Source organism: Lonchura striata, chromosome 3 (assembly GCF_050655825.1).
Source record: "Lonchura striata isolate lonStrDom1 chromosome 3, ASM5065582v1, whole genome shotgun sequence".
Lineage (NCBI taxonomy): Eukaryota > Metazoa > Chordata > Aves > Passeriformes > Estrildidae > Lonchura > Lonchura striata.
Genome location: NC_140705.1, coordinates 55,055,355 through 55,080,822, shown reverse-complemented (window position 1 = coordinate 55,080,822; position 25,468 = coordinate 55,055,355). Strand labels below are relative to the sequence as shown.

The 25,468-nt window shown below is 39.9% G+C and overlaps 2 protein-coding genes across 4 annotated transcripts; both read left to right on the top strand.

The window, feature by feature from the left end:
• The first annotated feature begins 3,176 nt into the window (after positions 1-3,176).
• On the top strand, positions 3,177-18,346 carry SLC18B1 (solute carrier family 18 member B1). 3 transcript variants are annotated; one of them, XM_021540559.4, is made up of 14 exons: positions 3,178-3,335; positions 3,661-3,800; positions 4,842-4,937; positions 6,686-6,759; positions 7,536-7,683; positions 10,414-10,570; positions 12,030-12,166; positions 12,399-12,500; positions 13,407-13,498; positions 14,649-14,744; positions 15,311-15,385; positions 16,807-16,900; positions 17,000-17,046; positions 17,834-18,346. In XM_021540559.4, exons 1-14 carry the CDS (start codon positions 3,299-3,301, stop codon positions 17,904-17,906), a joined length of 1,368 nt encoding a protein of 455 aa, XP_021396234.1. In that variant the 5' UTR covers positions 3,178-3,298; the 3' UTR covers positions 17,907-18,346. The 3 variants fall into 3 exon arrangements, with proteins under 3 accessions (XP_085431311.1, XP_021396234.1, XP_085431310.1); XM_085575184.1 differs by lacking the exon at positions 3,178-3,335 and adding an exon at positions 3,412-3,558; XM_085575185.1 differs by lacking the exon at positions 12,399-12,500 and having other exon boundaries at positions 3,177-3,335.
• Positions 18,347-22,019: 3,673 nt separating this feature from the next.
• LOC110476002 (pantetheine hydrolase VNN2-like) lies at positions 22,020-25,384 on the top strand. The gene is made up of 4 exons (XM_085576219.1): positions 22,020-22,206; positions 23,200-23,338; positions 24,740-24,893; positions 25,265-25,384. Exons 1-4 carry the CDS (start codon positions 22,020-22,022, stop codon positions 25,382-25,384), a joined length of 600 nt encoding a protein of 199 aa, XP_085432345.1.
• The last annotated feature ends 84 nt before the right edge of the window (positions 25,385-25,468 follow it).

Below are 25,468 nucleotides of genomic sequence, written 5' to 3'. Positions count from 1 at the left end.
TAAACCAAGGATTGCAGTCCTGTGCTAAAAGTACTTCCGGTGCACTTGAGGCTGGGTGAGTGGTGTAATGAGAGTGCTAGAAAATGGGGAGCTGCCACATGTGGGGTTCTAAAGGGCTGGGGTGGTGTCAGTGCAGATGCTGACCTGCAGCTTCACTGAGCAGCCAGCCCCAGCAGAGAAATTTGGTCCTCTCAAAATTTGGTTATACTACAAGCAGCATAACATGCTACCTATAAACTTGGATTTGGGGAGAGGAAGATGAGCTGCTGTCACATAGCATTCAAGAATTTTGATTGTCTCCAGCCTGCTGCTCTGAGTGATCCATTTGCACTCACCATCTTGCTGCATATATTTAAAAACCCTTTGGTTATAGCTGTTATCCTTTGTGCTTGCCATTCAGTTCCTTGACTCTCCCTGACTGTCTCCCTTTCCAGGCTGTCAGCCTTCCTTTCTTTTTCCACTCTGATCAAAATGGGAACTGAACTCAGGGACCTTTCAGAAGAGCAGTACTGCAGCGAGACTATAATGGTTCACTCTTGTCTCAGCCATCCTTCTCCTTTGCCCCATTATGTCTCCTTGTCTCTTGGTCTGCTAACATATATCTTCCCCTTGTACTAACCCTGGAAACCACAAACCATGTTTTCTTCAAAATGTCAGACTTCAGGGATCGTTTAACTGCCGTATTGTAAACTGGAGACTCAGGAACTGAGTAATGAACAGTTTAGACAGTGGCACAGTGTGGTGAGGCAGCCACGTAAGCAGATGAAAGTATCAGGTATTGCAAACTCTCAAGAGAGGTCCATGACACTGCTAAACTCTGAACAATAAATTCTGAATTTCAGTTCTGAACAATCCTTGCAAAAACTTACTTTCATCTCACATCTGTCTCTAGAAATACAAAACATAGGCATGAACAATAAATAAATGTCATAGGATAGAATTGTCTCATTTTCCTTGCAAAACAGAAATTATTTCTCAGTCCTGTGGAAAATCAAGCTGGAAGCCTTCTTGTTCTATATCCACAGAAGTTCTGCTCACCAACCCCAAGGGAGACATGTGTCCTTCCAAGTGCCTCTAGATGTGGAAAAGAACAGCCACCCATGGGTAAGAGATGTCTGTGTCAAGTTTCAAGTGCTTGAAGAAATTAAGGAGATATCATTCTGGAGTTTCAGGGAGAGGACAAGCTATGGTATTTCAATACCAATTCGAAATTAACTAAGGCCTTCATTCATGATAACCAAAAAAAAAAAAAACCAGTTTGCTGGTTTCTGTTGCCTTCTACAGATTTTGCATGAGGTGCTAAAAGGATGTGGTTATCATGTGGTCACATTAGAGTAATTTTAAACTATTTCCCAATAGCATTGTGCAGCTGCTGACAAAAATATATTAATATGATGTAAGTGTGCACTAAGGATTTTCTTGATAGCAATGCAAGTCTTTCTAAGATCTCCACAACTACACAGAGCAATAATAAGGAATATGTATTCCCACATGTGCTGAGCATTTCATAATGTTCTGGATGTCTGTGAAGGAAGCTATTCTTAATGCAATTGTCCTTCATGTTTTTATCTTGTGAATATAAGCTATGAATTTGACTCTATGTCTAGTATTTATAGAGAACTAGTGCTCTAACCCTTGAATTCTACATTCAATTTGGAATCTGAAAGAAAAAATACATGTTATTAAAGTTGTTGCAGATGTGACATAAGCAAGAAAGGCTTGTATGCTTTGAAAAAAAAAAATATTTTTTTATTAGACTTGATAAACTGTTGTAATAGGCTGGTAACAGGTCCTGGTTCTAAGGTTAGCAAGTATTTGTAGCTCTACTGGTTTTGGCTGGGGTAGTGTTATTTGTCCTCACAGTAGCTAGTATGGGGCTGTGTTTTGGGTTTGTGCTGTAAACAGTGTTGATAACACAGGGATGTTTTAGTTTCTGTGGAGCAGTGCTTGCACAGAGCCAAGGCGTTTTCTGCTTCTCAGCTCACTGCAATAGTGAAGAAGCTGGGGGTGCACAAGGAGCTGTGAGGAGATTCAGCCAGGGCAGCTAACCCCTACTGACCACAGGGATATTCCGTACTGTATGATGTCATGCTCACCGTATGCAGAGCTGGAGAAAGAAGAAGAAAGTGGGGGACATTTGGAATGATGGCATTTGTCTTCCCAAGTAATGCTTACATATGATGGAGCCCTGCTTTCTTCAAGATTGCTGAATACCTGCCTACCTGTGGGAATTGGTGAAGAAATTCCTTGTTTTGCTTTGCTTGCAAGCATGGCTTTTCCTTCACCAGTTAAACTGTCTTTATCTCAACACATAGGTTTTTTAACTTTTGCTCTTCTGATTCTTTGCCCGATCCCACTGGGAGGGACTGAATGAGAGGATGTGTGGGGCTGAGTTGCTGGCTGATGTTAAACCACAATGATAGCTTAATAAGAATATATGAAAAATTAACCAACATGTTCTATTAACAAGTTTCTTTTGGCAATGCATAAGCAAGGACCTTCACTATTGAAGTCATGTATCACTGCTACTTCTCACACTCCTTCACTATTGGAGTCATGTATCACTGCTACTTCTCACACTTCAGCCTTCTGTGCACACTGACTTTGTGGAAATCTGACTATAGGCTTTGTTGGGTTACTCATATGTAATTAGTAATGAAAGGACGATTGGTGTTTGAAAATAGTTGGAACCTGTGGAGTTAAGAGTCTAGACTCAAAAGAGCAAGTACTTGGAGTAGGAATTGTTTAATCTCCTGAAAATAATTTACTGCATCTCCATCCACAAAAAAGGAATGCTTCATTCTCTTGCCACAATTTTATTCTTTCTCTATAAGTTTCTCTTATTCACTCTACTTGCCCGCCATACTTTGAATATATCACGCTTTTGTTGTTATCCTTTTGTGAACTCATGATGACTTGCAAGTGCTCCTCCTCTCGCCGGAGGCTGTGTAATAATCGGCTATCTTGCTCGGTGTACCAATCTTAGCAATGTGCCGTGAATGCCCGGAGCCAGGTGTGCATGCCCTGAACCAGGTGTGCACGCCCTGGGCCAGGTGTGCACGCCCTGGGCCAGGTGTGCAGCGTACCCCGGCAGCCGGCGGGCTGCCATCGGACGGCGGCCAGCCCGGCGCTCTGCCGGCCCGCGCGGGCGGTGCCGGCGCGGCTCCGGGCGCGGGGCGGCCGCTCCGCAGCCGGGCATGCTCAGTGCCGGCGGCCGGGCTGGCGCTGGCCCCGGTCCCGGTGCTCGCGGAGCCGCGGGCGCTGCCACACGTGCGGCGGGAGGCGCGGCTGCGGCCCCATGGGCAGCCGGGCGGCGGGCGGCGAGCGGCCCCCAGGTGCGAGGCGGGGGCGCCCCGCGTTCCTCGGCCGGCACGGCCCGGGCCGGGGACAGCGGCTCCCCGCGGGCTGCGGCCGGGCCGGGCCGGGAGCTCCGGCCGCAGCCCAGCGCCTCCGGGGCGGGCTGAGGGGCGGCCGCCGGCGCCCGCACCGCGGCCAGGTCCGCGCTCCTGCACGGGGCAAAAGGCAGCACGGCTCCGCTCCGTTCTCAGAGCCGGGAGGGTACAAGTTTTGTGTGGATTTTAATTTTCCAGCCTGGTTTGTAAATTCTTCCCCTCTGTTAGCTTCTAATACTTTGTTATAATTTTCATTTGGTACTTTTAGATGATGGCATGTCAGAAGCAGTTGGTGAGGAATCAAGACGGCTTACCAGAGAACAGCTTTTTACGGTAGTTGCAGCAGCTTCTATAAATTTCAGTTCAATGATGTGCTACTCAATCCTGGGACCCTTTTTCCCTTCAGAGGTAAACAAACAATTTAGCTACTCTCTACATTACTTGTTTGCATGTTGAAACTTTTAGAAATTACTTGAGCTCCATGGGACATTTATGGCTGGCTGTAAACTCTGAGTTAAGACTTTTCAGTTGTGGGAATTCAGTGATAGCATGATGCTGCAGTAGCTACATTGCATAAAACGGTGACCTGGATCTTGTCAATGGATTAATCTTCCCTATGACTGCAGAGGAGACAGCAAACCAATGAGATGAGATAGAAATCAAAATGAATTCTTGGAGAAGTGAAAAAAATTTTTGCTTAGTGTTGCATAGTAGTTTTGTAGAGCTGAGATTAAACTCTGCCAACGTCCTGACTTGCATTTCTGTGCCCTAGCTACTCAATGACTTTTTATTTATAGCTGCCTCTGTTAACTCATTCTGGGCCATCATTAACTGTGCTGACTTCCTCACCTAGGAAGGGGGAAAAAATAAAATCTCTGCTTATGTTGAATGAATACAACAAAGAAAAAGATGGTCATGGTGCCTTTGCAGCAGAAGTCTATTTCTCTCATTACCAAATTGTTACCAAGTATTTCCAAATAAATATTCTTTTTCTCTAAATATTCTTGTGCTTGTGCCCAAATGAGTGTATTTAGCCAGTTAAATAAGTAAAAAAATTGTCTGGTGCTTGTTATAGGGTGGCGTGTCACAGTGAAGATAACAGATATCTCCGTTTACTGCCCTTTCACTGTGCAAGGGATCAAAGTTTTGTAGCTAGTACCCTTGCACACGAATTGAAGCCGCCTTTATATAGTCTGGCTGCCTGCTCAGCAAATAACACGCTTTCATTCACTGACAAATTAACACTGCTTTTCCCTTGATGACATATTAGAAGTGCAACATGTTTTTAAATTGTTTTGTTACCTTATGAGCCCCTACTGCCTTTGAGAAAAGAAATTGCTTTCTAACTGCATTAATAGACAATTAAAAATATTTAAATACTCAAGGCATGAATGTTGTTCACCGCAAGAATTTGACTGAGTCTCTACATGGTTGTGATTTTTTTTGCAGGCAGAAAAAAAAGGTGCCAGTAACACAATTGTTGGCCTGATTTTTGGATGTTTTGCTTTGTTCAATTTCTTGACTTCTTTAATATTGGGAAATTATGTAAGTATAATTGAAGCTGTGACCTTTTTCTGTGATGACACAGGGTGGTAGGTGAAGGCAGTTCTGCAAGCCTGAGAAAAGAGACATCTCTTCAGTAGTGCTCCTGCAGTTTTCTGTCTGCAGTAACTGGAGTCTGACCAGTCAGTCTGAATGTGATCTAAGTCTTGTCAGTACTCTTCTGTTGTTCCTGAGAGTAGCATAGGGCAACAGACATGTAACTGTTTTGTCTGGTTAACTGTTCTGTTTGGTTTGGAGTAATCTGATGATCAATTCTGCTTTCTATGACCTCCTTTCTCCAACCTCCCCACCCTATTTTATTTGTGGCACTTATATATTCTGCTTGCCTTTGATGACATTAAGGTGTTTTGGTTTTGATTTGTTTTTTTCTTTAGTTAGCTGCACCTCTTCTTCTTTTCTGGTATGTTGTCTTTTTTTTTTTTTTTTAAATATTTGCTTCTGTTATGCTTTCTGCTGTTTAACTCAGTTTCCCCTTCAACTTCATTCTGTAGTAATTTGAGAGAAATGTCTCCATTTCTTGTAACTTGAGCTTTCCCACAGTTCGGGATTCTTTTCATGTTGAAGAAATCACAAATAAATTATATAAATGTTTGTTTGTTTATGTGCTGCAGCACTGCTGTCTATGCAGTATTTGCTAGGGCTGCTCAGGATCATTCCCTAAGCTGGGGCTGCTGCAGAGCAGCAGTTCAAAATTGTCTCTCTTTGACTGGGCAGCCTCTTTGCTGAGGACTGAGTGGTGAGTGCTTATTCTCTGGTGCTGAGGTGGATCATAAAGTGTCACATAAGTGCCATTACTAAGTCCAAGTCTTGGTGCCTGTAGTGGTATTCAGCTATGGCACAAGCCTCACCAAGTACTTTACAGGGGAAAGAGTGTGTGCCATCCTCACTGCAGACTGCTGAAGTGACTATCAATAGACCTGGACAGTGCAACAATCAGAGATGCTGAGGGTTTCAGTGAAACTCAGCAAAATGTGGGCTCTAGTAATAATGGCTGAAAGGCAGGGACTTTGTTCAGACCTGAACAAAAAAGGAGCCTGAAATACCTACTGTCCTTAGGGAAAGTTGCAGCATGGAATTAGAAGCTCAGCTGTACTTTGTTGTGGGATTGAGTTTCCTTTATGGCATGCCTCCTGTCATCCTTCACTCTGGTGAGAGAGTCTGAAATGAGTTTTCTTTATGGCATGCCTTCTGTCATCCTTCACTCTGGTGAGAGAGTCTGAAATGAAGAAAGGTGGGGTCATTCCCTGGTATTGAATGGAGAGGCCTGAAAGTACCATGCTTCCCATGCCAAAGCTTTGTGATGTTAAGGGTTGTCGTAAATGTGCTTAAAAATCAGCTTGCATTGACTCTCACTAAACAGATTAGTGGTGGGTATTGCTGGCCTTGCCTCAGTCAGTGGTAGTGCTGGAGGGGAGGTTTGGAAACAAATGTTCTTCTTGTTTATAATGAGGAATGCTTGCTGTAACCTGCTGCTCTGCAGAAGCTGCAGTATGCTGCTGTGAAATAGTTAACCGCAGCATTGTCTTACCTTTCTAAAACTGGGTTAAGTCACTTAACTGTTCAGAGTATTTTTAGGTTCATTATTGAATGTAGGCACACCAGTTCCAATCTTTTAGCTACAGGTGCTATAAAGTTCCCATAAATTTTTGATTTCTTTACAGTAACTTACGTTGAGAATTTTTGATCTTTCCTTGAAATACTAACATGTAAAAATGGTATTTAATTTACAGCTTTCACAAATTGGAGCAAAGTTCATGTTTGTGTCAGGGATGTTTGTTTCAGGATGTGTGACCATTCTGTTTGGGTAAGTAATTTCTATTGCTTGGTTTTGTTACATTTGTCTTCTGATAATTTTCATCCGTATGAAAATATGGACATAAAATTAGAAACTCCTGGGCATCTTTTGTGTTAAGTCATCTAACTTTTTGCATCTTTAATTTTTATCTACCTCTTGTAAAGCAGAAGCACCTCTCCCTTTCACTAGGTTTCAGAGTCTGTTTACTATGAAAGCAGAGGAGTTAGGTTCTATCTATTTAAATAGTAGTTCATGGATGGTGAGAAACCTGTCAAAGTGCAGCAATAAGAAAACTATTTCTGCATGATGTTTTAATTATTCTTTCCTTTAAATATTGGGCTTAAATGGGAAGCTTTTCCTGGCAGGTGGAGAGGCTAAGTCACTAATTTTAGCAAAATAAATGCTTTATTAGTAATAAAGGAATCTCTTATTAGTTAGTTCTAACATACTGCATCAGACTTCTTGCTTGGAAAAGCAGGTAGCTTGGAAGCAGGTGCTTGGAAAAGCTATGAAATACAGCAAAGGTGGCATTGGAGTTTTTCACAGGTTATGGTTTTCATGCTCTTTTCACTGCCAAGTAAAGGGGAAAAGGAGAAAGCTGCCAGAAATTGGTAGCGTTTGAATGATTTCACTGATGTGGTTCAAAGACAAGTGGTAATAGAAAGCATTGAGTGTCTTGTAACTGCGTCTTTTAATGAACAAGGAATTATGCTCTAGGCCTTTAGTAGATGGCTTCTTCCATCCTGAGAGAAGTCAAATATACTGTTGGGATTTTTCTTTTCCAGAATGCTTGACAAGGTGCCAAGTGGACCAATGTTCATCAGTTTCTGCTTTTTAGTAAGAGCAATGGATGCAATAAGCTTTGCAGCAGCAATGACAGCATCGTTCTCAATCCTTGCAAAGGCATTTCCCACTAATATAGCTACTGTCCTGGTAAGTTCAGAAAGCAGTGTTACAGCTGAGTTCCAGAAATATGGCAAATTGCCAGTGGGCAGCCTAAAATCAGGAGGAGAAAATCTGTTGTCTCATATGCGGGCTTATTTGAAATCATCATGTAATGTTTTGTTTGTAATCTAGAATCACAGTCATAGAATGAGTTTAGACCTTAGAATAACTCTTGTTAGATATAAATTAAGCTGTATATATCAGTTGCTTGTGCTTTGAAGACAGTTACTATTGGCGACAGTAGTTATCTCTTCAGTGAAAATCAAGACAAAATACTAATACAATACTACTACAACTTTTAGTGACTACTTCTACCTGGATAGTAAGGATCCATGTGAATTGATTAAAAATGGTAAATTAATTGAAATGGTGTTGATTTAAATGACTGAAGGATGCAAAACTGAAACAATTTTGGCTTAATTTTTCTAATCTGTTGATGAAAGTTATTTATGGAAAGAGAGCTTGAATTTGTTGAAATCTCGAGGGCAGCATTTCTGATCATCAATAATTCATTTTAACTTGAGATACTACCCTTTTTCAGTTGAGGTTTTAAGGTGTTAAAGAAAAGTTTTGTGTTTAACAAGATGCTGTTTTCTCTGTCTATTTTTCAATACATCATGGTTTTCAGTTCAGATTTATTCTGTCAGAAATAACTGCATTAAATTTTAATGAGTGAGCAAATGTTGAGAACTTATTTAAGAACATGAAATAAAATTAGAAAAGTTGCTGCTTTTATTAATATTGTTGTTAAACTGTTTAATTACTTCTGTGAATAGAATATGTCTTTCTAAGTAGAAAAAACCCACTAAGTTGTATCAGCAGTGGTTAGCTGACCTTTTCATTGGAGAGCAATTTATATATTGTAATCATGTTTTGGATTTATTCAGTCAATAAGGTTTAGGTTTCCTGTTTGTAAATTTTAAAACATAATTTAAATAGGTAAGTAAAGTAATTTTGACATAAAGGACTTGATTACCCATTTTATAATCAGAATTAAAAAGAAAATAAATTCTGTTATGGCAGCACAGTAACCATAATGGCATGGCTGAAAATGGTATCTGATGGTGATGGTCATCTCAAGACCAGAATCAGAAATGCTACACAGCTGTTGCTTGGTACCTACCTTTATTTAAAATCTAGAAAGGGTGCTATAGAAAGACAATTTCTAAATGTTTGTGTTTTTACCATATTGTGTCTCTAGTATCTTGTTCTGCATGATAATAAAACCTCTTCATATTATTCGTGTAGATTTAGTGTCCTTAAATAGACATGATGGAGAGACTGAGCTCTGAGGCAGGAGGCAGAAGAAAGAGCTGATTGTTTGAGCAAGGCGTATCCTTGGGTAAAAGTGAAGCCTGAAGGAGTGATGAGGCTTTTTTTTAGCCTTGCTTTCTGTTGTCCTTCTTGATAGTGCTAGATGGTGAAAAGCACCTTTCCTCTCCAATTTTTGTACAAGTTTTCAGCCTTCCTTTTACTTGTTGGATACCCTAGAGGTTGTATAGGGAAGTTATTAAATATAGACACATTAGCCTTGTTGGAGTGGGAAATTGAGCATCTGTCAATGTGATCCCTCTGTAGAGTAAGGAGGTGTGGACTTCAGAACATAAGCAATCTCACTTCTCTTACAGTATCATGTTTATCTTATCCTCTGATCTGTACTACCGCAATGTCTCAGCTTCCCCCTCATGCCCTTCCCACTTCATTAACTTAGAAGGCCTAAATGAGGTATAGACCCAAATAATGTAAATTGTTTAAACCAAAGCCTCACAAATCAAATGTTTGTATGGCTGGTGAGCAACAAAACTGAAAGTATCATCTGGATGCAGTGATGTTAATGGCCATGCCTAGTTATTTCCTTGGCTAGGAAAGGAAAAGGTTGCACCCTAGACTGACCTAGGGTAAAGAACTTGGCTTTTGCTGACTGTTTTCAGGACATTTGACTACTTTGACTTGTATCAGTAAAATTAAAGATGAGGATGATTCCCTGGAGTATCTTTCTGGGTTCTGGAAGTTATCAAAACTTTTATCCGTAAGCAGTTATTACCACTAGCTCTTGCTGGTGGTTTAAGAATTGATTAATCAAGTGTTGAGGCAGATGTTGACAGTGGTGACTATGACATTGTATCAATGTACAGATGTATCTGTATTACTGTCCTTTTACAAATTAGTATCTTACAAACCATACCAAATTATTAAATTATATCCTAAACAATCTGAGTTGTCCCTATTGCAGTTTCATTATTTTTTCCTACGCTTAGGGAGTGAGTCCAAACAGTTGTTTATGGAGAGAAAGCTTTAACTTGGCACATGTACTTCATCCCATGAGATGATGACCCATCTGAGTAGGTTTATTTAAATCCTTTCCCTCAGGCTGGAGTGTAATGGCAGGTGGGAGAGGTGATCCCTTCAGCCTGAGGTGTCCTGTGGATGCTTTCTGCTAGTCGAGCATTTGCCTTGCCTCAGGATTGAGATCTGTTAGGTGACAGCAGAGTTGTGAATGCTGCAGTATAGGTAAAGAGTGTAGTGAAGCAAAAGAGGTCATGGCTGTCACATAACTGTGGAATTCCTTTTGCTGTCCCACCCTGTGAAGGTCACTACTAGATCTTGTCCTGGCAATGCAGTTTCTTGCTTTTCACTACCCATGGCTTGCTTTGTATTGTTGCATTGTATTTTTTCAACACACTGACTTCCTTTCTGCTTTCTTTTTTCATCCTTTAGGGCAGCCTTGAAATTTTTTCAGGACTCGGACTGGTGCTGGGCCCACCTTTGGGTGGCTTTTTGTATCAATCATTTGGTTACGAGGTCCCTTTCATCACACTGGGATGCATAGTGTTGGCTTTGGTGCCTGTGAATATGTGCATATTGCCAAGATATGGTAAGCATCCTTCTACCTGCTTCCTTCACTCACCTTAACTTCTCATGTACTTAAGTGTCTTTAAAAAAGTGTCAGCTTCTAGAGTCTGATCCAAGTCAGAGGGCAAAACCCCAGTTGAATTAGCTTATCATGTTGATCAGGCCCATGTGTAATGCTAACCTAAATTCATGAGATGGCCTGGAATTAACACAACTCCTCATGCCCTTCTGCAAACAGTAGGAACTTCGTGTGGAAGTGAACTGAGACATATTTTTGTTTTCATTTGTCTTAGATTTAGGGCTTGTAAAAGACCAGTTGTGTCTGCTTCCTATAGGTTTGTCATTACAGCTAGTTGAAGAAAAGCTGGAGACAGATTTTGCCTAAAACAGGAGAACTCAACATGTTTGAGGAGTGAACAATGGAGGGGAAAACTATTATAGGGAGGAAAAAAGATGTTTATTTGTACTAACAATCTGATCTGATTAACAGGAAAGAATTTTAAAAAGTTAATAAAGAAGGGGTTCAATGAAGTGATGGAGGTCATATAAATTTACTAAATTTCAGATGATCCTGTTTGGACAGAAAACTAGCTTAAAGATAAGTCCTCATGCAAGACTGTAAGGTTACAGTTCTGTTATTCTTTTCTAGAGAAAAAAGAAAGCTAGTACCTTTGAAATGATTCTTTAATTTTTTTTATCCTTTAATACAAAAACCATGGAGAAAAACTTAAAGTATATTGGCTTTTAGAAGAAACTTACAATGATTAACCATGTGTTGTTGCTGCTGGCTTTCCCCCCTGACTTCCCCAAGCTCTGAAATTGTCATGATATTGCTGCCAATTTGGAAGTATGTTACATAACTATTAGCTCTGAGCTGGTGGATGCTAATGCTTTTTTCATTATATACTTCGAGACTACATTCAGATATTATAGGAGACACACCATCAGGAAGAGGGCCTGACTTAAAATTCCCACATAACCATGACATCTGAGTTTTCTGGAGTACAAATGAACATGTTGGAGTTCAATTAGTTGTTTAAAAACTTGGATAGATCTCAACTGATAAATAGCTATCTTAGTCTCAAAGGATGTTTATTTTATTGGATATGCATTGTTCATATATGTGTTCAAGTATCAAGCTGAGACATATCCATGAGGATTTCACTGTATAACTGCTAACAGAGAAGCAAATACTTTTTTTACACAATTGGAGTAATATATGCTTTAGTTCTTTTCAAGCTGGGGATTTGCAGTGTTGGAATCTAAATTGTATGCTTTTCTTCTTCACCTACAGAATTTTAGTTTTACTATAAAAATAATATAGCACATAATAATCAACTGTTGACTTTCATCTGTTGTGCAACAGGAGTAAGAAGACTAAAAAAAAGAGAAATACTATTTCTTTTCTAAAGCAGGAAGATGAATCATGAGCTTATGCTGCTGAAAATAATGCAGTTCCCCCCTCTCTTCTGTTGAAACAGATTCGACTCCTACAAAGGAATCCTTTTGGAAGCTCATTCTTCTGCCAAAAGTGCTAATACTCTGTTTCACTATATTCTCTCTAAGTGCATGCTTGGGTTTTTTTGATCCCACAATATCTCTATTTATCCTAAAGAAGGTAAGCCCTGCTTAGCAATGAAAACCAATGAAACTGAAGCTCTGTGGATGATTTCAAATATGTGAAAAACCTCTGCAGGGTATCAGTAAAATACTTGAAATTGCAAAATACATTTCAGTATTTTGACTTAATAAATAATTCATTGAAGGATATATATAAATATATGTCCTTCAGTGAATGTAGCATATATGGTTTGTCTTGGTTTTTGTTTTATTTATCTTCCTCTCCATAGTTCAAACTCCCAGCTGGTTATGTGGGCTTGGTGTTCCTTGGTTTGGCACTCTCATACTCCCTATCTTCTCCCCTCCTTGGACTCTTAAGCGACAAACTGCCGGTGAGTTCTACCCTGCTGTTTGTGCAGGGTGACTGAAGCACTCTGTGCACTTGCTTAAAGGTGGGGAACAATGAATGAAACAAAGGATCTAGGCCTGGTCTTGTAAAGGGATCTGCCTTTCGAGACCTTGCACGTGCACCCATTACTGCCACGTGGGAGGCACTAATCTCTTTTGTAAGATTCAGGGTAATTTAAGAATGTCCAAGTCAGTAAAGAAAATCAGACAAGCAGCTGAAGTGTGCTGAGCTTTCCTAGAGGACTAAGCAAAATCTTTTTCAAAGCAATATGGAAGAGAGTAGGAAAATATGTCCCAGTTATCCATGCTTTTAACCACATCTAATTTTATTATCTTTTGAGGAGTAAAGATGTACTGGTTAGCTGTATTGACTTTATTTCTTAAAAAGTGTAATAGTCAAATTAGATCAGCAGAGTGGGCTGCCTGTCCTTTAGCCTCGTCCTTTAGCTCTTTAACAGCACCATAAAAAGAGACTTTGACAGTGGTACACCGAAAACTGCATGTTTGACAGCCAGTACTAATTGATCAAGGAAACCTACACTTTGAATACTATGCCTGAAGGACAGTGACAATTTTCTGATACTTTTTTACTGACACAAACTAGTAATGCCCTTTGTACATGAGAATTGCATAGAATCGTGGAATGGCCTGGGTTGGAAGGAACTTAAAGATCATCATAAAATAATACAGGGTATCATTTCTTATACTAAAGAAGACTAAGACCTAAAATACTTTGCTAACCGAGAAGGACCACTGCTCAGTATCCTGAAATCTCTGTACTAAGCCACTGCTGACAGTGATTGCATCTGGGGTGAGGAAACAAGAATTTGTTGGTTTTTGATGTATGTGACAAATTCCCAATTTTAAATTGCATAGCTTTTCTTTCACAGTACCTCAGGAAGTGGCTGCTGATATTTGGAGACTTGATAACAGCAGTGTGCCTTTTCATGCTAGGACCCGCTCCTGTACTGCACATTGAAAGGTACTGCCTCTACCAGAGTCTGTCCCATTATATGATGTTTTCAACCAGAGTCATGTATCTCTGTAAGTCTGTAATTAGCAGCTCTGACCATGAAACAGTTTTGGTTTTTAGCTTCTACTTTTGACCATGAAACATAGTTGTTTTTTGATGTGTAACATGAGACTGTGAATGTAAAGCTGTGAAAGCATCTGAAAATGGAGGTTTTATAGCTTCATAAAATAGATAATTTTCTTTTGCTTTTCAGTGTTACTGTGTTCATGTTAATATGTATGGTAGGAAGAACACTGCTTTTCATTTTCCTTCCCTCACAATTTTGTGGCATTTCCTGTTAAGCAAAACAAAGTTCTCATCTTATTTTCCAAATTTTTCTGTTTCATCAGTGTTTTTAAACTATGGGGTTTATTTGCATGGCTGTGCAGCAGTACTGATTTTACTTCTCTCTATATCTAGCCTACTGAGAAAAGTGACAGATTATAGCTTTGTTTTCACTAGCAAAGACAGTGTCTGTTGTACCTGAATGCTGTAATGTCATATTTCTCAAGTTAATTCACAGCAACACATTCTGCTACATTTACAAAACAACTACTATGATAGAAGATACTGTGTTAAACAAGATACTGTGTTAAAGTGATAGGCTTGTTAATGCATAGAGCTCCTCCTCAGTTGCTAATTTTAAAATATCATAGATTTGTAACTGGTACGTTTTCAAATTTAGATCATAGATTTGAGCTAGGGAGAAAAATAAATTAGTAAAGTCTTCAAAATTCTTTAGCTAAGTCTACTTGGTTGTAATAATTAGGCTACAGAATTTTAACTTCAAAATCCTTTACTTCTGCAACAAACCAAGTCTGGTGCTTGCACACAGTCACTGCTCATTTAACCTCATCTGTCTAACTCTACCTATATGCATGTCATAAAATGAACTGCATTTGATAAGAAAATATATAATTTGAGCACGATTTTTTTATATTCTTTAACAAAGTATTTTTTCTAAAGCATAGAACTGGATTTTTCAAGTATTGGGACTGGCTTCAAGATACATAGTTTGCTGATGAGTCAGGGAGAGCTGATATAACAGCCTTCAGTCAAATGGAGTCCTTACTGAAAAGAGTCTTCAGCAGCTAACTTCTTGTAAATGCCTCTCTTTCAGTCAGCTGTGGATATTTGTGCTAGTGTTGGTTTTGATTGGCTTTTCCCTTGGCATGAGTGCTATCCCGGTGTTTCCAGAGATCCTGCAATGTGCACAGTAAGTAACTCAGTCCAACCTTTCTTTCATGTTACTGACACAGGAATCTGCAACTGTTTTTCAGGGGTGAATATGAAGTAGGGCTTTTTTGCCCCTTTTTGAGACAAAGGTAGATAGTAACACTTAAATGCTTCCACTACTCTCTTGTCTTCTGACTGAGCATCCCAGTCATTCTCCTCCCAGTATAACTTTGTAAATGTGTACCTCAGTAATGACCTATAAGGGTCTTGATTTACTCTTATTAGTATGTTCCTTTTGGAACAAAGTGTTTGCTTCTAAAAAACCACCTGTCACAGTTTCACACTTACCATATGAAGCATGGGGAGTTGGTGTGATGGTGTGATCTTAACTTGGGAGAAACCAGAGATGAGGAATGGCGATGCAATCCTCCAGAGAGGCAGCAAAGAAGAAAGTACTGGGCAAACAGACATTCTACTGTACACTTTTGCTTGTTAACTATTTATGTGGTGTGCAAATTAAAAAGAGGGGAAAAAGTCTGTAGGTAGAGGCTACGGACTGAGACACAATATATATTGTACTACCCTAACTGGTCTGTCCTTCTGCAGTGAGAATGGATTTGAAGAAGGCCTGAGTCTTCTGGGACTGGTGTCTGGGCTTTTCAATGCCATGTGGTCCCTTGGGTAAGTGTAGCCCTTTTTGTAAGCTATGAGAGTTCAGCTGTTCCACACCACTACCACATGGAAACTTCGCTGTCACTGTGCTGACCTTGATTCAAAAGTTTCTTGCTTGACAGGTGCCTGGTAGGCATGTTAAAGCTTTTTACCCAGCAAAAGGTAAAACTTTTGTTTTGACAATGCTCTGAACTTGTCTTTCTGAAACATATTGCTCTGCATATCAAAAAGCTGCAGTGATTAAAGTGGATGTTTGCTTGCACTTCTGTGTGGTCATTTTTCCTTTCACTAAAATATCTAATGCTCAATACAGAGAAATGTGGACCTTAATTTTTTACAAAGCTAAGCTCACCCAGATGGAGTAAGCTAGATGTCCGCTCTTGACTAATTCTGTTTTCCTTTTTCCATTTTCCACATTTCCTCCTTTTGTCTGGGTAGCTTAAGGTAGAGATTTCTTTTTAAGCCACAGCAATTCTTTAAGGTTTATGTTTGTGTAGCTTAGCAGAGTGTGTTTATAACTGTATAGTGTGTTTATAACTCAGGGTCATCGCAGAAATAATTGAAAGATGCTACTGGCTGAGTGGCCCCTCAAAGCTGTCACTCAGTGGGAAGTGACAGAGTGCCCCTATTGGCAGTCACTTACAGGATATTTTTATCTGTTCTTGTAGTCCTCTGTGGCTGCAGGTATGTTTCAGTGGCACAAATGTGCACCATTTTTTTCCAAGATCTAGCTGTCTAGCAGTCCTGTTTATTTGGTATGGGGTTTAGTACAGACACAGGTAGTAGAAAGTTAGCAAACCCCAAGTTTATGCTGTTATCAAGCCTGGTTTTATAATGTAACTTGCTTCCAGGAAGTCTCTCTAGTTTTGCAGAGTTTTGTCCCTTTCTGTTGTGAGAAACTATATAATGTAAGACCTTTCATAAAGACACAACAGCTCCATAACCTTTATGACCTGCATTTTTAGACAAGCATAAAGGTGCAGGGCAGTTACACACAGATCAACCTTGCAGTGACCATGTCTGTCACATTGTGCCTCCCCAACTGCTTATATTCATCAGACCTTTGTCTTGAAGTTTAGAAACTTTGTTTTGAGGGATGTGACTTTGAATTTCTCTTAGAATTGATCAGTGTGTATGTTTTCTTAGAGCATGGTCTTTAATGGGGTCTCTCTACTGAAAATTACTGCATTCAGCTTTCTGAGGTAGATCTTATTTCCAGATGAGGATGTAATTACTGACACCTTGGTAAACAACAAATTCATAGTTATTGTGAATTTTAGGAAAGTTAGGTCTGTGGAAGAAAATCTCTTTGTTGTCAAAGGTGAGAATCTATGATGGAAGTCCACAAAACCCAATAAACAGTTCTTTGAGAATATGCTGTGTTATCCTTTATGTTTGGGATGCCAATACCTCATTTTGATTTGATGCAGGGCATTTGTAGGTCCTATTCTGGGAGGATTTCTAAATGAAAAGCTGGGTTTTGAATGGGCTGCAGCCATTCAAGGAGGTTGGCCACTGTTAAGTGTAAGTAATTATACATAATTTTTTATATCTGTTGCAGTTATGAGCTATTGCATAAGTTTGTTATAATTACTATAATTGTAACTGGCTGTTTCTTCAAAGGGTCTTGCAACTGGAATATTTTATATCATTGAGACAACAAGGAAAAGGTATGCTGAGATATTTATTCTTAATTTTTCTTGCAATCATGTTAAGCAAACCTTTGATGTACTTGCATTTTTTCCTTATTACCAGACTAATAATGAATGATAAGATGAGCAATAAAAACATTGCTTAAACAATTCGTCTATATGGTTTCCTAAATCCCTACTGATCTAAACAGACAGCTAAACCAGGCAATGTCTATTCTATAAAAGCAGCAGGACTATGGCATTAATGAGCAAACTCTACTGATGGTTCCTCCAGGAGGGTGTCTGTGAGCTGAATTGTTTGGATGGTCACAGAGAGCAGTGGTCAATGGCTCAATGTCCAGAAACAGACTAGTGATGAATGGTGTCCACAGAGGTCTGACTTGAGACCAGTACTGTTTAGTACCCTCACCAACAACTAAAAGAAGGTAGATTCAGACTAGATACGAGGAAAAAATTTTACGATGAGGGTAGTGAAACACTGGGCCAGGTTGTCCAGAGAGGTAGTAGATGCCTGGAAACATTCAGGCCCAGGGTGGACATGGCTCTGAGCAACCTGGTGTAGTTTAAGATGTTGCTACCCATGGCAGGGTAGCTGGCCTAGCTGATCTTTCAAAGTCCCTTTCAATCTGAACCATTGTATGATCATGGGAATGAACAGTGCATGGTTCTGTGCAGTAGGAGGGAACCAAATCCAGTGATCCATGTAGCTCTTTGATTCTTTGCCTGTTATTTTGGTATCACATAGAAGTATCTAGAGGATATAAAATCTGTGTTATCTCTCCTGTTCTTTTCCTTATGCAAACAGTTCCAGTTCCAGCCTGCAAAATCCTCCTGGTGATAATGAAGAAAGGACTCATCTAATGGGCAATGAAACATAGCCAGACATACTTTCAATTCTCTGTTTGCTGTTGTGGTTTTAACCCAGTATTGAGGTGAATGGCCTTAACTGTGCTTCGTTATTCTGGAGCTAGGGCATGATCCCTTAGTGAACAACCAGTTGTGGTTTATTTGTAGAGGCATTACTGTTTTGAAACACTAAACACTGACTGCCTTTGTTTTGGAAGTTCTCCTAAATGATGAGTAACCCTCAGCTGCCTGTTAAATTGTGTTTTATGTACAGTGCACCACTGTATGTGAAAAGATGTGTTTTCAAATGTCTGGTTTCTGTGCTTGTGTGTGCTGTGCATTAATCTTGGGTAAAGCTATTTTGCTACCATGATTTTCTGTATATTTTTAAAGGAAGTTCATTATCTTGTAAAAAGAGAATTATAAAGGATTGAGCACAATATTGTTTTCAATAAAGCAACTTTTTCCCTAAGTTTTGTACATTTTCTTAGACAACAAGAGTCTAAAACACTTCTTGTCATACCAGCATTTTTGTTATCTTGAGAGTGCCTGAAATAATGAAAATTTGACATGTCTACACAATAAAAACTGATCTTCAGTCCTGGGGGAGACTTAGCATCTGGTCTATACATTTATATACATACACAAAAGATAAATGCATGTTTTTATTATATGTGAAGAATCAGCTTGGTGATTGTGAGATTTATTTTGCTAATACATGCTAGCTGGAATGTTTGTTGCTTCTGCAACAGCAGATCTGTAAGGAGTCTAGGGCTACTGTGGGGGAAAACCCCAACATTTTCTCATTGTTTCCAGATGCTCAGCTAAAGATATTCAAGGGGAACTGAGACAAGGACACTCCTGAAAAACTCACACTAGACTTTTTGACCTTGGTTGTGGCAAAAGTCTTTTAATTTATCATTGAGCTCATAACTGGCTTCTAGAAGGGGTTCTCTGTGGTGGCTTTTTTTCCAGTTAATAAGAAAATGGTCCGTCCTAGCAGCTTCCAATCTTTATTTTGTGACTAGTTCCTGGATTTTACATAAGAAATACTTCTTTCTGTACCGGAGCTCTTTTGGACTAGGAAGAACAATTGCTGTGGTAGCCAAATGAGCTGTGAAACTTCAGGGTGCCAAAGGGCAGGCCTTCCCATGGAACATCTTAGTAACTTCCTTTCCTTTTTGTATCAGACATTAGACTTTACTGAAATCAGGAATGTACACCTCTACTTATTAGGAAATGCTGACCATGCCAGTGCTGATGATGAGCCGGGTGAGAAGGAGCTGAAAGGACTAGAGTTGGATGCAAGATACAGATCTGTAGACATGTGACTTAATTGGCTCAGTTTGTGCAATATGTTCTCTTACCTGATGTGTGCTGTTAGGACTTTAGATGGGCCGGAAGACCAAAAAGAACACAAATGTCACAGAAATTATTGAGCTGCCCTGCAGTGTGTGAACTTCACAAGACCACCAGTAGAAACTAGACAAGCCTAACCAACCTCTCTGACAGGGCAGTGAGGGCTTCTGTGGGAAGCTAAGCCACTCCCTTGGTTAGTGCTGTGCTTGTCTCATGCAGTGGCAGGTCTGAATACCAACCTTCCGCTGCTGACACAGCTGTAGAAGCTGTAATGGCCAGAGACTCTGCCAGGTATAGCCAGACTGCAATTGGTGGGACCAGGGCAGCCCCGAGCAGGAGCCCGTGTGGCAGCACTGAGCTCGGGATCATCTGCCTGCCTGCCTGCCTTCCACACGCCTGTGCCCTTAGGTTTGGGCAGCGCTGGCTCTGCTGGGAGCCAGGCTTGCCTTAAGCTCTGTCACTACAGCCTGGCTGACCCACGGGTCTGGCAGGTGGTGCAGTTCTTTGGTGCTGCAGAAGAGTGCTGGCTTCCCTGCCACGGTGTAGAGCAGAACTGCTCAATTCTGGCAGCTCTCTTGCCTTTGATACTATGAGACTTACCAGGCAGGGTGATTGTGTAGACATCTCAGGGGTGTCAGTTTTCAGCCACCCTGGGGAATTCTCCCAGGCTCTGTGCAAGACTCTCTTTTTAAAGTCCACTGCCTTTGCCTGTCTGCGGCCTCCTCTTATGTGGCTTCCAGGCTCCAGACATGGGGCTTCCTAAAATTTGTGCCTCTGCTGTGCTTTTGGTGCTGTCTGCTCTGGGGGCCTGTGCCATGGACACAGATGTTGCAGCTGTCTATGAACACAACGTGTTATTGTCAGAGGACACTGAAGTGCCAGTTTCTCCTGAGGAGGCCTTGATGCTGATGGAAAAAAATATTGCAATTTTGGAAGCAGCCATGAAGAAAGCAGCCAGACAGGTATTATGGACTCATTGGAGATATTTGTTTGAGTAAACACTGACCATTTTTTATTGTCTTAATGGTGTTTGTATGTTGGTACCATATCGTTGTGACTCCTGAAGATGGCATTTACAGATGGGAAACAATATAGCCTTATCTTGGAATATCCCAGACCCACAGGTGGACTGGATTCCGTGTGCTCACCCTGGAAGGTATCATCCCTGTTCTACATGGGGGAGCAGTCTGAAGCAAAAGACAGCTCGGGGTGATTGTTGATAGTTTTAAATGTCTTGAAACAAGTTCTATGAAATGAAGCTATGTTAAGACATCATATAGTTGCCATAAATAGCTTCAGATAAATTTCATCATAATTTTTCTCTGCCGTTTTAAATCAGTGTGATTTTTTCTGTTTTAGTTTGTATATCAGGAATGTTGAGATTTATTTAATAGAACAAACAAATGCACAGAATTTATGTTTCAGTAAGGAATTCTATGCATGTTGTAGAAAATGTTCAAGGTACAGAATTATTAGGAATATTTGTGAATAAAATAACAGCTACTACTGAAAGAATATACTGCACAATACAAAACTTAGATTTTTGAATTATGATATGGTAGCCTTTTTATTCTGTTATTTTCCTTAATAAATTGTACCATTTTTTGAAGCTGCAGTAAGCAGACAGATAACAAGAAGAAACAAATCCTAAGCTACCTCAGCACAACAGCCACAGGAAGAACTGGAGCAGAACAGCTGAGATTAGCCCATGTGTGGGTGTAACTTCAGCGCTGTTCCACACCCCGGCAGCAGAATAGAGACTTGAAGGTGTGATTTGCTTCCACTGCGAGGAAACCCCTCATTCCTCAGTTAACGTGAGGTGATTGTAGCATTATGAAGCACAAATCTGCTGTCATCTGTCAAGTAACAGAAAACAGCAATCTCCTTATAGATATGGCTTAGATCTATCAGGCTGATGATCTGTAGTCTTAACATAAGAAATTTTTTTTATTAAATGGTTTTGATGTTTTATTTTTTATTTTTTCCCTTCTGATTAGGTTTGATCCCTCATCCATGCTTGAAAGACTGAGCTGTCTGGTGAGGAGTAGCTCCATCTATGTGGTTGCAAATATGGGAGACAGGAAACTATGTAATTCCGGTGACCCAAGTTGCCCGAGTGATGGCCACTATCAGTACAATACCAACATATTCTTTTACTCAGAAAGGAAACTAGTGGCTCATTATCACAAGGTGAGAAAATTTTACAATGTTCAGGAAGTGCATGATTCTCAGGAGATTAAAGATGTGAAACAGAATCTGCTTCCTGGACTTCAATGTATTTCTGCATAGAGTGAGACCAATAGACCAATTGTCAGAGGGCAGATGGAAACCACTGACACTATTCTAAATTTAAAAGCAAGTAACTAAATGCTACTCAATAAACCCTCTACTGCATCTCAATAGGATGTGACACATAAGATATTTAAACATTAACATCCTAAATAAATTCTTCCTAACTGAACACAAATCCCTTTTACTGATATAGATCAGAAGCAACAGATATTTGTGGTTGACTTCTCTTGCAGTGGTATGAGTTCTCCTATTTGAAATTAACATGTAGTACATTCACAAAACATATTATCCATTATTTGTATTTATGTGACTGGCTCAATGTTCATTTAACTCAAATGGTTTGATTTATTTTCTAATATTTTATTTTCTCAATTTTTTTTTCCTTTTCCATGTGCGATACAGCCTTTTTGTGACAGAGAAACAGTTTAATTAACCCAGGATTTGTGACTTTCAATACATCCTTTGGCTATTTTGGCATTTTCCCTTGCGCAGACATGCTCTACCATGACCCAGCTGTGGTCATGGCTAGCAGATTTCAGATTAACACCATTCTGTTCCTAACTGCTTGGGTGAACACCCTTCCACTGTTGTCAGCTGCCCAGTTCTACTTAGTACAGGCCTTGGGAATGGGGGTCAACTTCCTTTCAGCAAATACACACAACTCCACTTTAGATATGACAGGTAACGTGACAGTGCTCTAATTGTCCCTCATTCTCATTAAGCATGCATACTCATGTCAACAGGAATAGGACACGAGAACTTGTAAAGTTCTTGATACAAAGAAAATAAAAATGTGCCATGTAAGAACTTGGAAATTCTTCAGTTGATTACAACACCTCTAGTCTTTGTTAAATAATCAGTCCTGGAAGTTTATGTGTGTTTTTCTTCATCTTCTGACCCTGGTGTTTTATTGGTATTTTGGCCATGTGAAGACCCAAACTTCATTTTCTCCACTAGATGGAACCCTAACGCTTAGAGATGTTCTTGAGAGTTCTGTAAATAGTACTTCTGGGCTGGAGACCATGTGTGTCACATTTTCTTTGTAGGCTTTGTTTTCATTGTATATTTTTCCTGAGCAGATGCTAGAAGTCAAGAACAAATTTTGTGTGAATGTGTTTGCAGAATTGAGAGAAACGTACTGCTAAAATGTATCTCTAAACTTTGCCATCCAAACAAAAGGAGATGCACGCCATTCCTTTAGTTCTCAGTATATGACCCTATGTCATACAACTCATTCTTTATTAATAGGTTTTACTCTGAGATTTAAAGTTGTCTCTGTTTATGTAAAGAACTTGCTTAAAGATGTGAAATTTGGTAATATATTTTCCTTACAGAACTTTTTGATTGGACAGTGTTACCACCCATTTTAATCAGAATTACTGATTTATAATGCAGTTAGAGAAGAATGCAAAACTTCAGCCATTTAAATCATATATAATCAGGACACTAATCTTGTCACTCGCAATACATGAAACACCAGAGCTTGATCTATTTTCCATTGATGGCAAAAAAATATTAGGTTAAGATTGTAGCCTATGAAGGCTCAATTTAGTTTCAAAATAGTCTGGTAAACATTAGAATTACATTTTGCACGTATATAATTAGTGACTACTGCTTACCTGTCCCATATATTTGCTTTCAGATTAGAAAATTTCTGATGTTATGTGTTTGCAGGGAGTGGTATTTATGCCCCAGACAGTCCAAGAGCATATTACTACAATACTGAAATGGATAATGGTCACCTTTTGGTAACAGAACTCAGTTCACACCCACATCTCTCTTCTGACTATCCTGTTGCTGTCAACTGGACATTGTATGCCAGCCAGATCAAACAGCTTCCATCAAACAAACACTCTTTCAGTGGAGTCATTTACCATGATCTCTTCTCCTTTATGGAACTCACTGAATCTGGGGGAAATCAAGCCATTTGCCAGCAGGACCTCTGTTGCCATCTCTTCCAAGATGGTAGAGAAGCAGGAAGATGAAATTTATGTCCTGGGTGCCTTTGACAGGCTACATGTTGTTTGAAGTATTATTTGCAGGTAAGAGTTTTCTGCTCTTATTTGAACAGTGAGAAGGATGCAATACTCTCTTTGCAGTCTGTTTGCCTTTATTTATTTTTTTTTTTAATTGTAGGCATTTAAGACAAGGCATCTTTTACCACCCCCCCACCCCCCCCCCCAACATTTATTTTCTTCATTATACATTTTGACTTCATTAGGGATGTTAATCTGCTTTTGAGCGTTACAAAATTATGTAAGTATAGGCCTTGGGTTGACCCTATGCTGTCACACCCTTGAATGTGAGGTCACCCAGCAGTTTTGGCAAGGACAGGAGAAGATAAGTATGTATGTTTCTCTGTGCTGATTGTACATCTGCAACACATCTGAAGAAGTTGCTCTTAAGGTTTTTCAGGTTATAGATTTGTCAGGATTTATTGCTGAGGGGAGATCTTATTGCTCCCTGCAACTACCTGAAAGGAGGTTGTGGTGAGGTGGAGGTCGGGTTGATCACTTCTCCCAGGTGACAGGACATGAGGAAGTGGCATCAGGTTGTGCCAGGGGAGGTTTAGATTGGTTACTAGGAAAAATATCTCCACTAAAAGGATTCTCAAGCATTGGAACAGGCTGCCCAGGGAAGTGGTTCTCTTGCCATCCTTGAAGGTATTTAAAGAATGTGTAGATGTGGTGCTTAGGGACATAGTTTAGTGGTTGGTTTAACAGTGCTGAGTAGTGCTTGGACTCAATGGTCTTAAAGGTCCTTTCTAATCTAAATGATTTTATGATTCTAAGCAAGTTTCTGTATATGAAAATGACAGAAGAATGTTTGTGTCTCCCTGTCTTCATAGGGATACTCTTGTCAAAAGAGAGCTGTTTTCTGCTCAGTGGTCTGTACCATTGTGCTGATGTGATTATCTACCATCTGGTTATCTAACAAAATAAGGACATTAAATGTGGATATACCATTTGTATTTGCTTGACTTGTCAGTGTACTGATTCTTCAAAATTTCGCTGCCACACTTTTTTTTAGTGTGCTGCAAATCATTTCTTTATACAGAGAAATATATAGAGAACTATACAGAGTATATACTAAATAAATGCATAGATGTATTAAATAGGTTTTTCATCATGACAACTTTTCTTGCTATCAAATCCAGCTTATAGTTACTGAAAGCTTAGTGATGTTTTGCCTTTCTGTCTCCTTCTCCCCACAGATCTGCAATCTTTCCTTGTAGCACGTGTGGGCAGCCCGTGGAGACAGTTCAGACCAAATTTGAGATGTTCTCCCTCAGTGGCATTTTTGGCATCAGCTACATCTTCCCAGAAGTGTTGTACAGCGGGGTGCAGCTGGCCCCTGGGGAGTTCAAGGTAATGGGACACCCTTGTGATTTGTCAGGCATCAGTGGTCAAAAACCCACTACAAGAGCAACTTAGTTGTTACCAGAGTCCTCTGTCCTCTGCCTTGAGTTCAAGGCAGCTTTATTTCTGCCTGATTTTCCTGATTGTATTCAAACAGTAAGTCCACCTTGCCAATTCTCTTCTGCCCTGTTTCCCCAAATCGTCTAGAACAAGACCTCCCTCAAGACAGAAATGTAGTTTTTCTCAGACTTCCTGCTAGCTCCAATTGAGACTGAAGCTCTCTCAACTAGATCAACATTCCTGAATGTATGATTTTATGTTTGCCATACAATAGTACTGCTTTAAAGCTGCTCTTGCTTAATTTATTTTTTCATAACCAGGTGCTAGCTGATGGACGTCTGATAAATCAGAACACTACATCAAAGCCAGTTTTGACTGTAACACTCTATGGGAGGTGGTATGAAAAGGACCCTCCAAGCACGGATCAAGCTTCAGCATGATTTCACTGTAGATCCTTCAATCTTTCATCTGCTCATTTCTGTAATGCAAATTAATCACAAATGATATTAATTAATACTAAACAT

Excerpts from the sequence above, each read along its gene's own strand:
- SLC18B1 (XM_021540559.4), top strand. The coding sequence starts at position 3,299 with ATGGGCAGCCGGGCGGCGGGCGGCGAGCGGCCCCCAG. Across the intron at positions 7,684-10,413 it reads CTAATATAGCTACTGTCCTG|GGCAGCCTTGAAATTTTTTC; the intron begins GTAAGTTCAGAA and ends TTCATCCTTTAG. Across the intron at positions 13,499-14,648 it reads CCTGTACTGCACATTGAAAG|TCAGCTGTGGATATTTGTGC; the intron begins GTACTGCCTCTA and ends CCTCTCTTTCAG.
- LOC110476002 (XM_085576219.1), top strand. The coding sequence starts at position 22,020 with ATGCTCTACCATGACCCAGCTGTGGTCATGGCTAGCAGATTTCAGATT. Across the intron at positions 22,207-23,199 it reads CTCCACTTTAGATATGACAG|GGAGTGGTATTTATGCCCCA; the intron begins GTAACGTGACAG and ends ATGTGTTTGCAG. Across the intron at positions 24,894-25,264 it reads TGGCCCCTGGGGAGTTCAAG|GTGCTAGCTGATGGACGTCT; the intron begins GTAATGGGACAC and ends TTTCATAACCAG.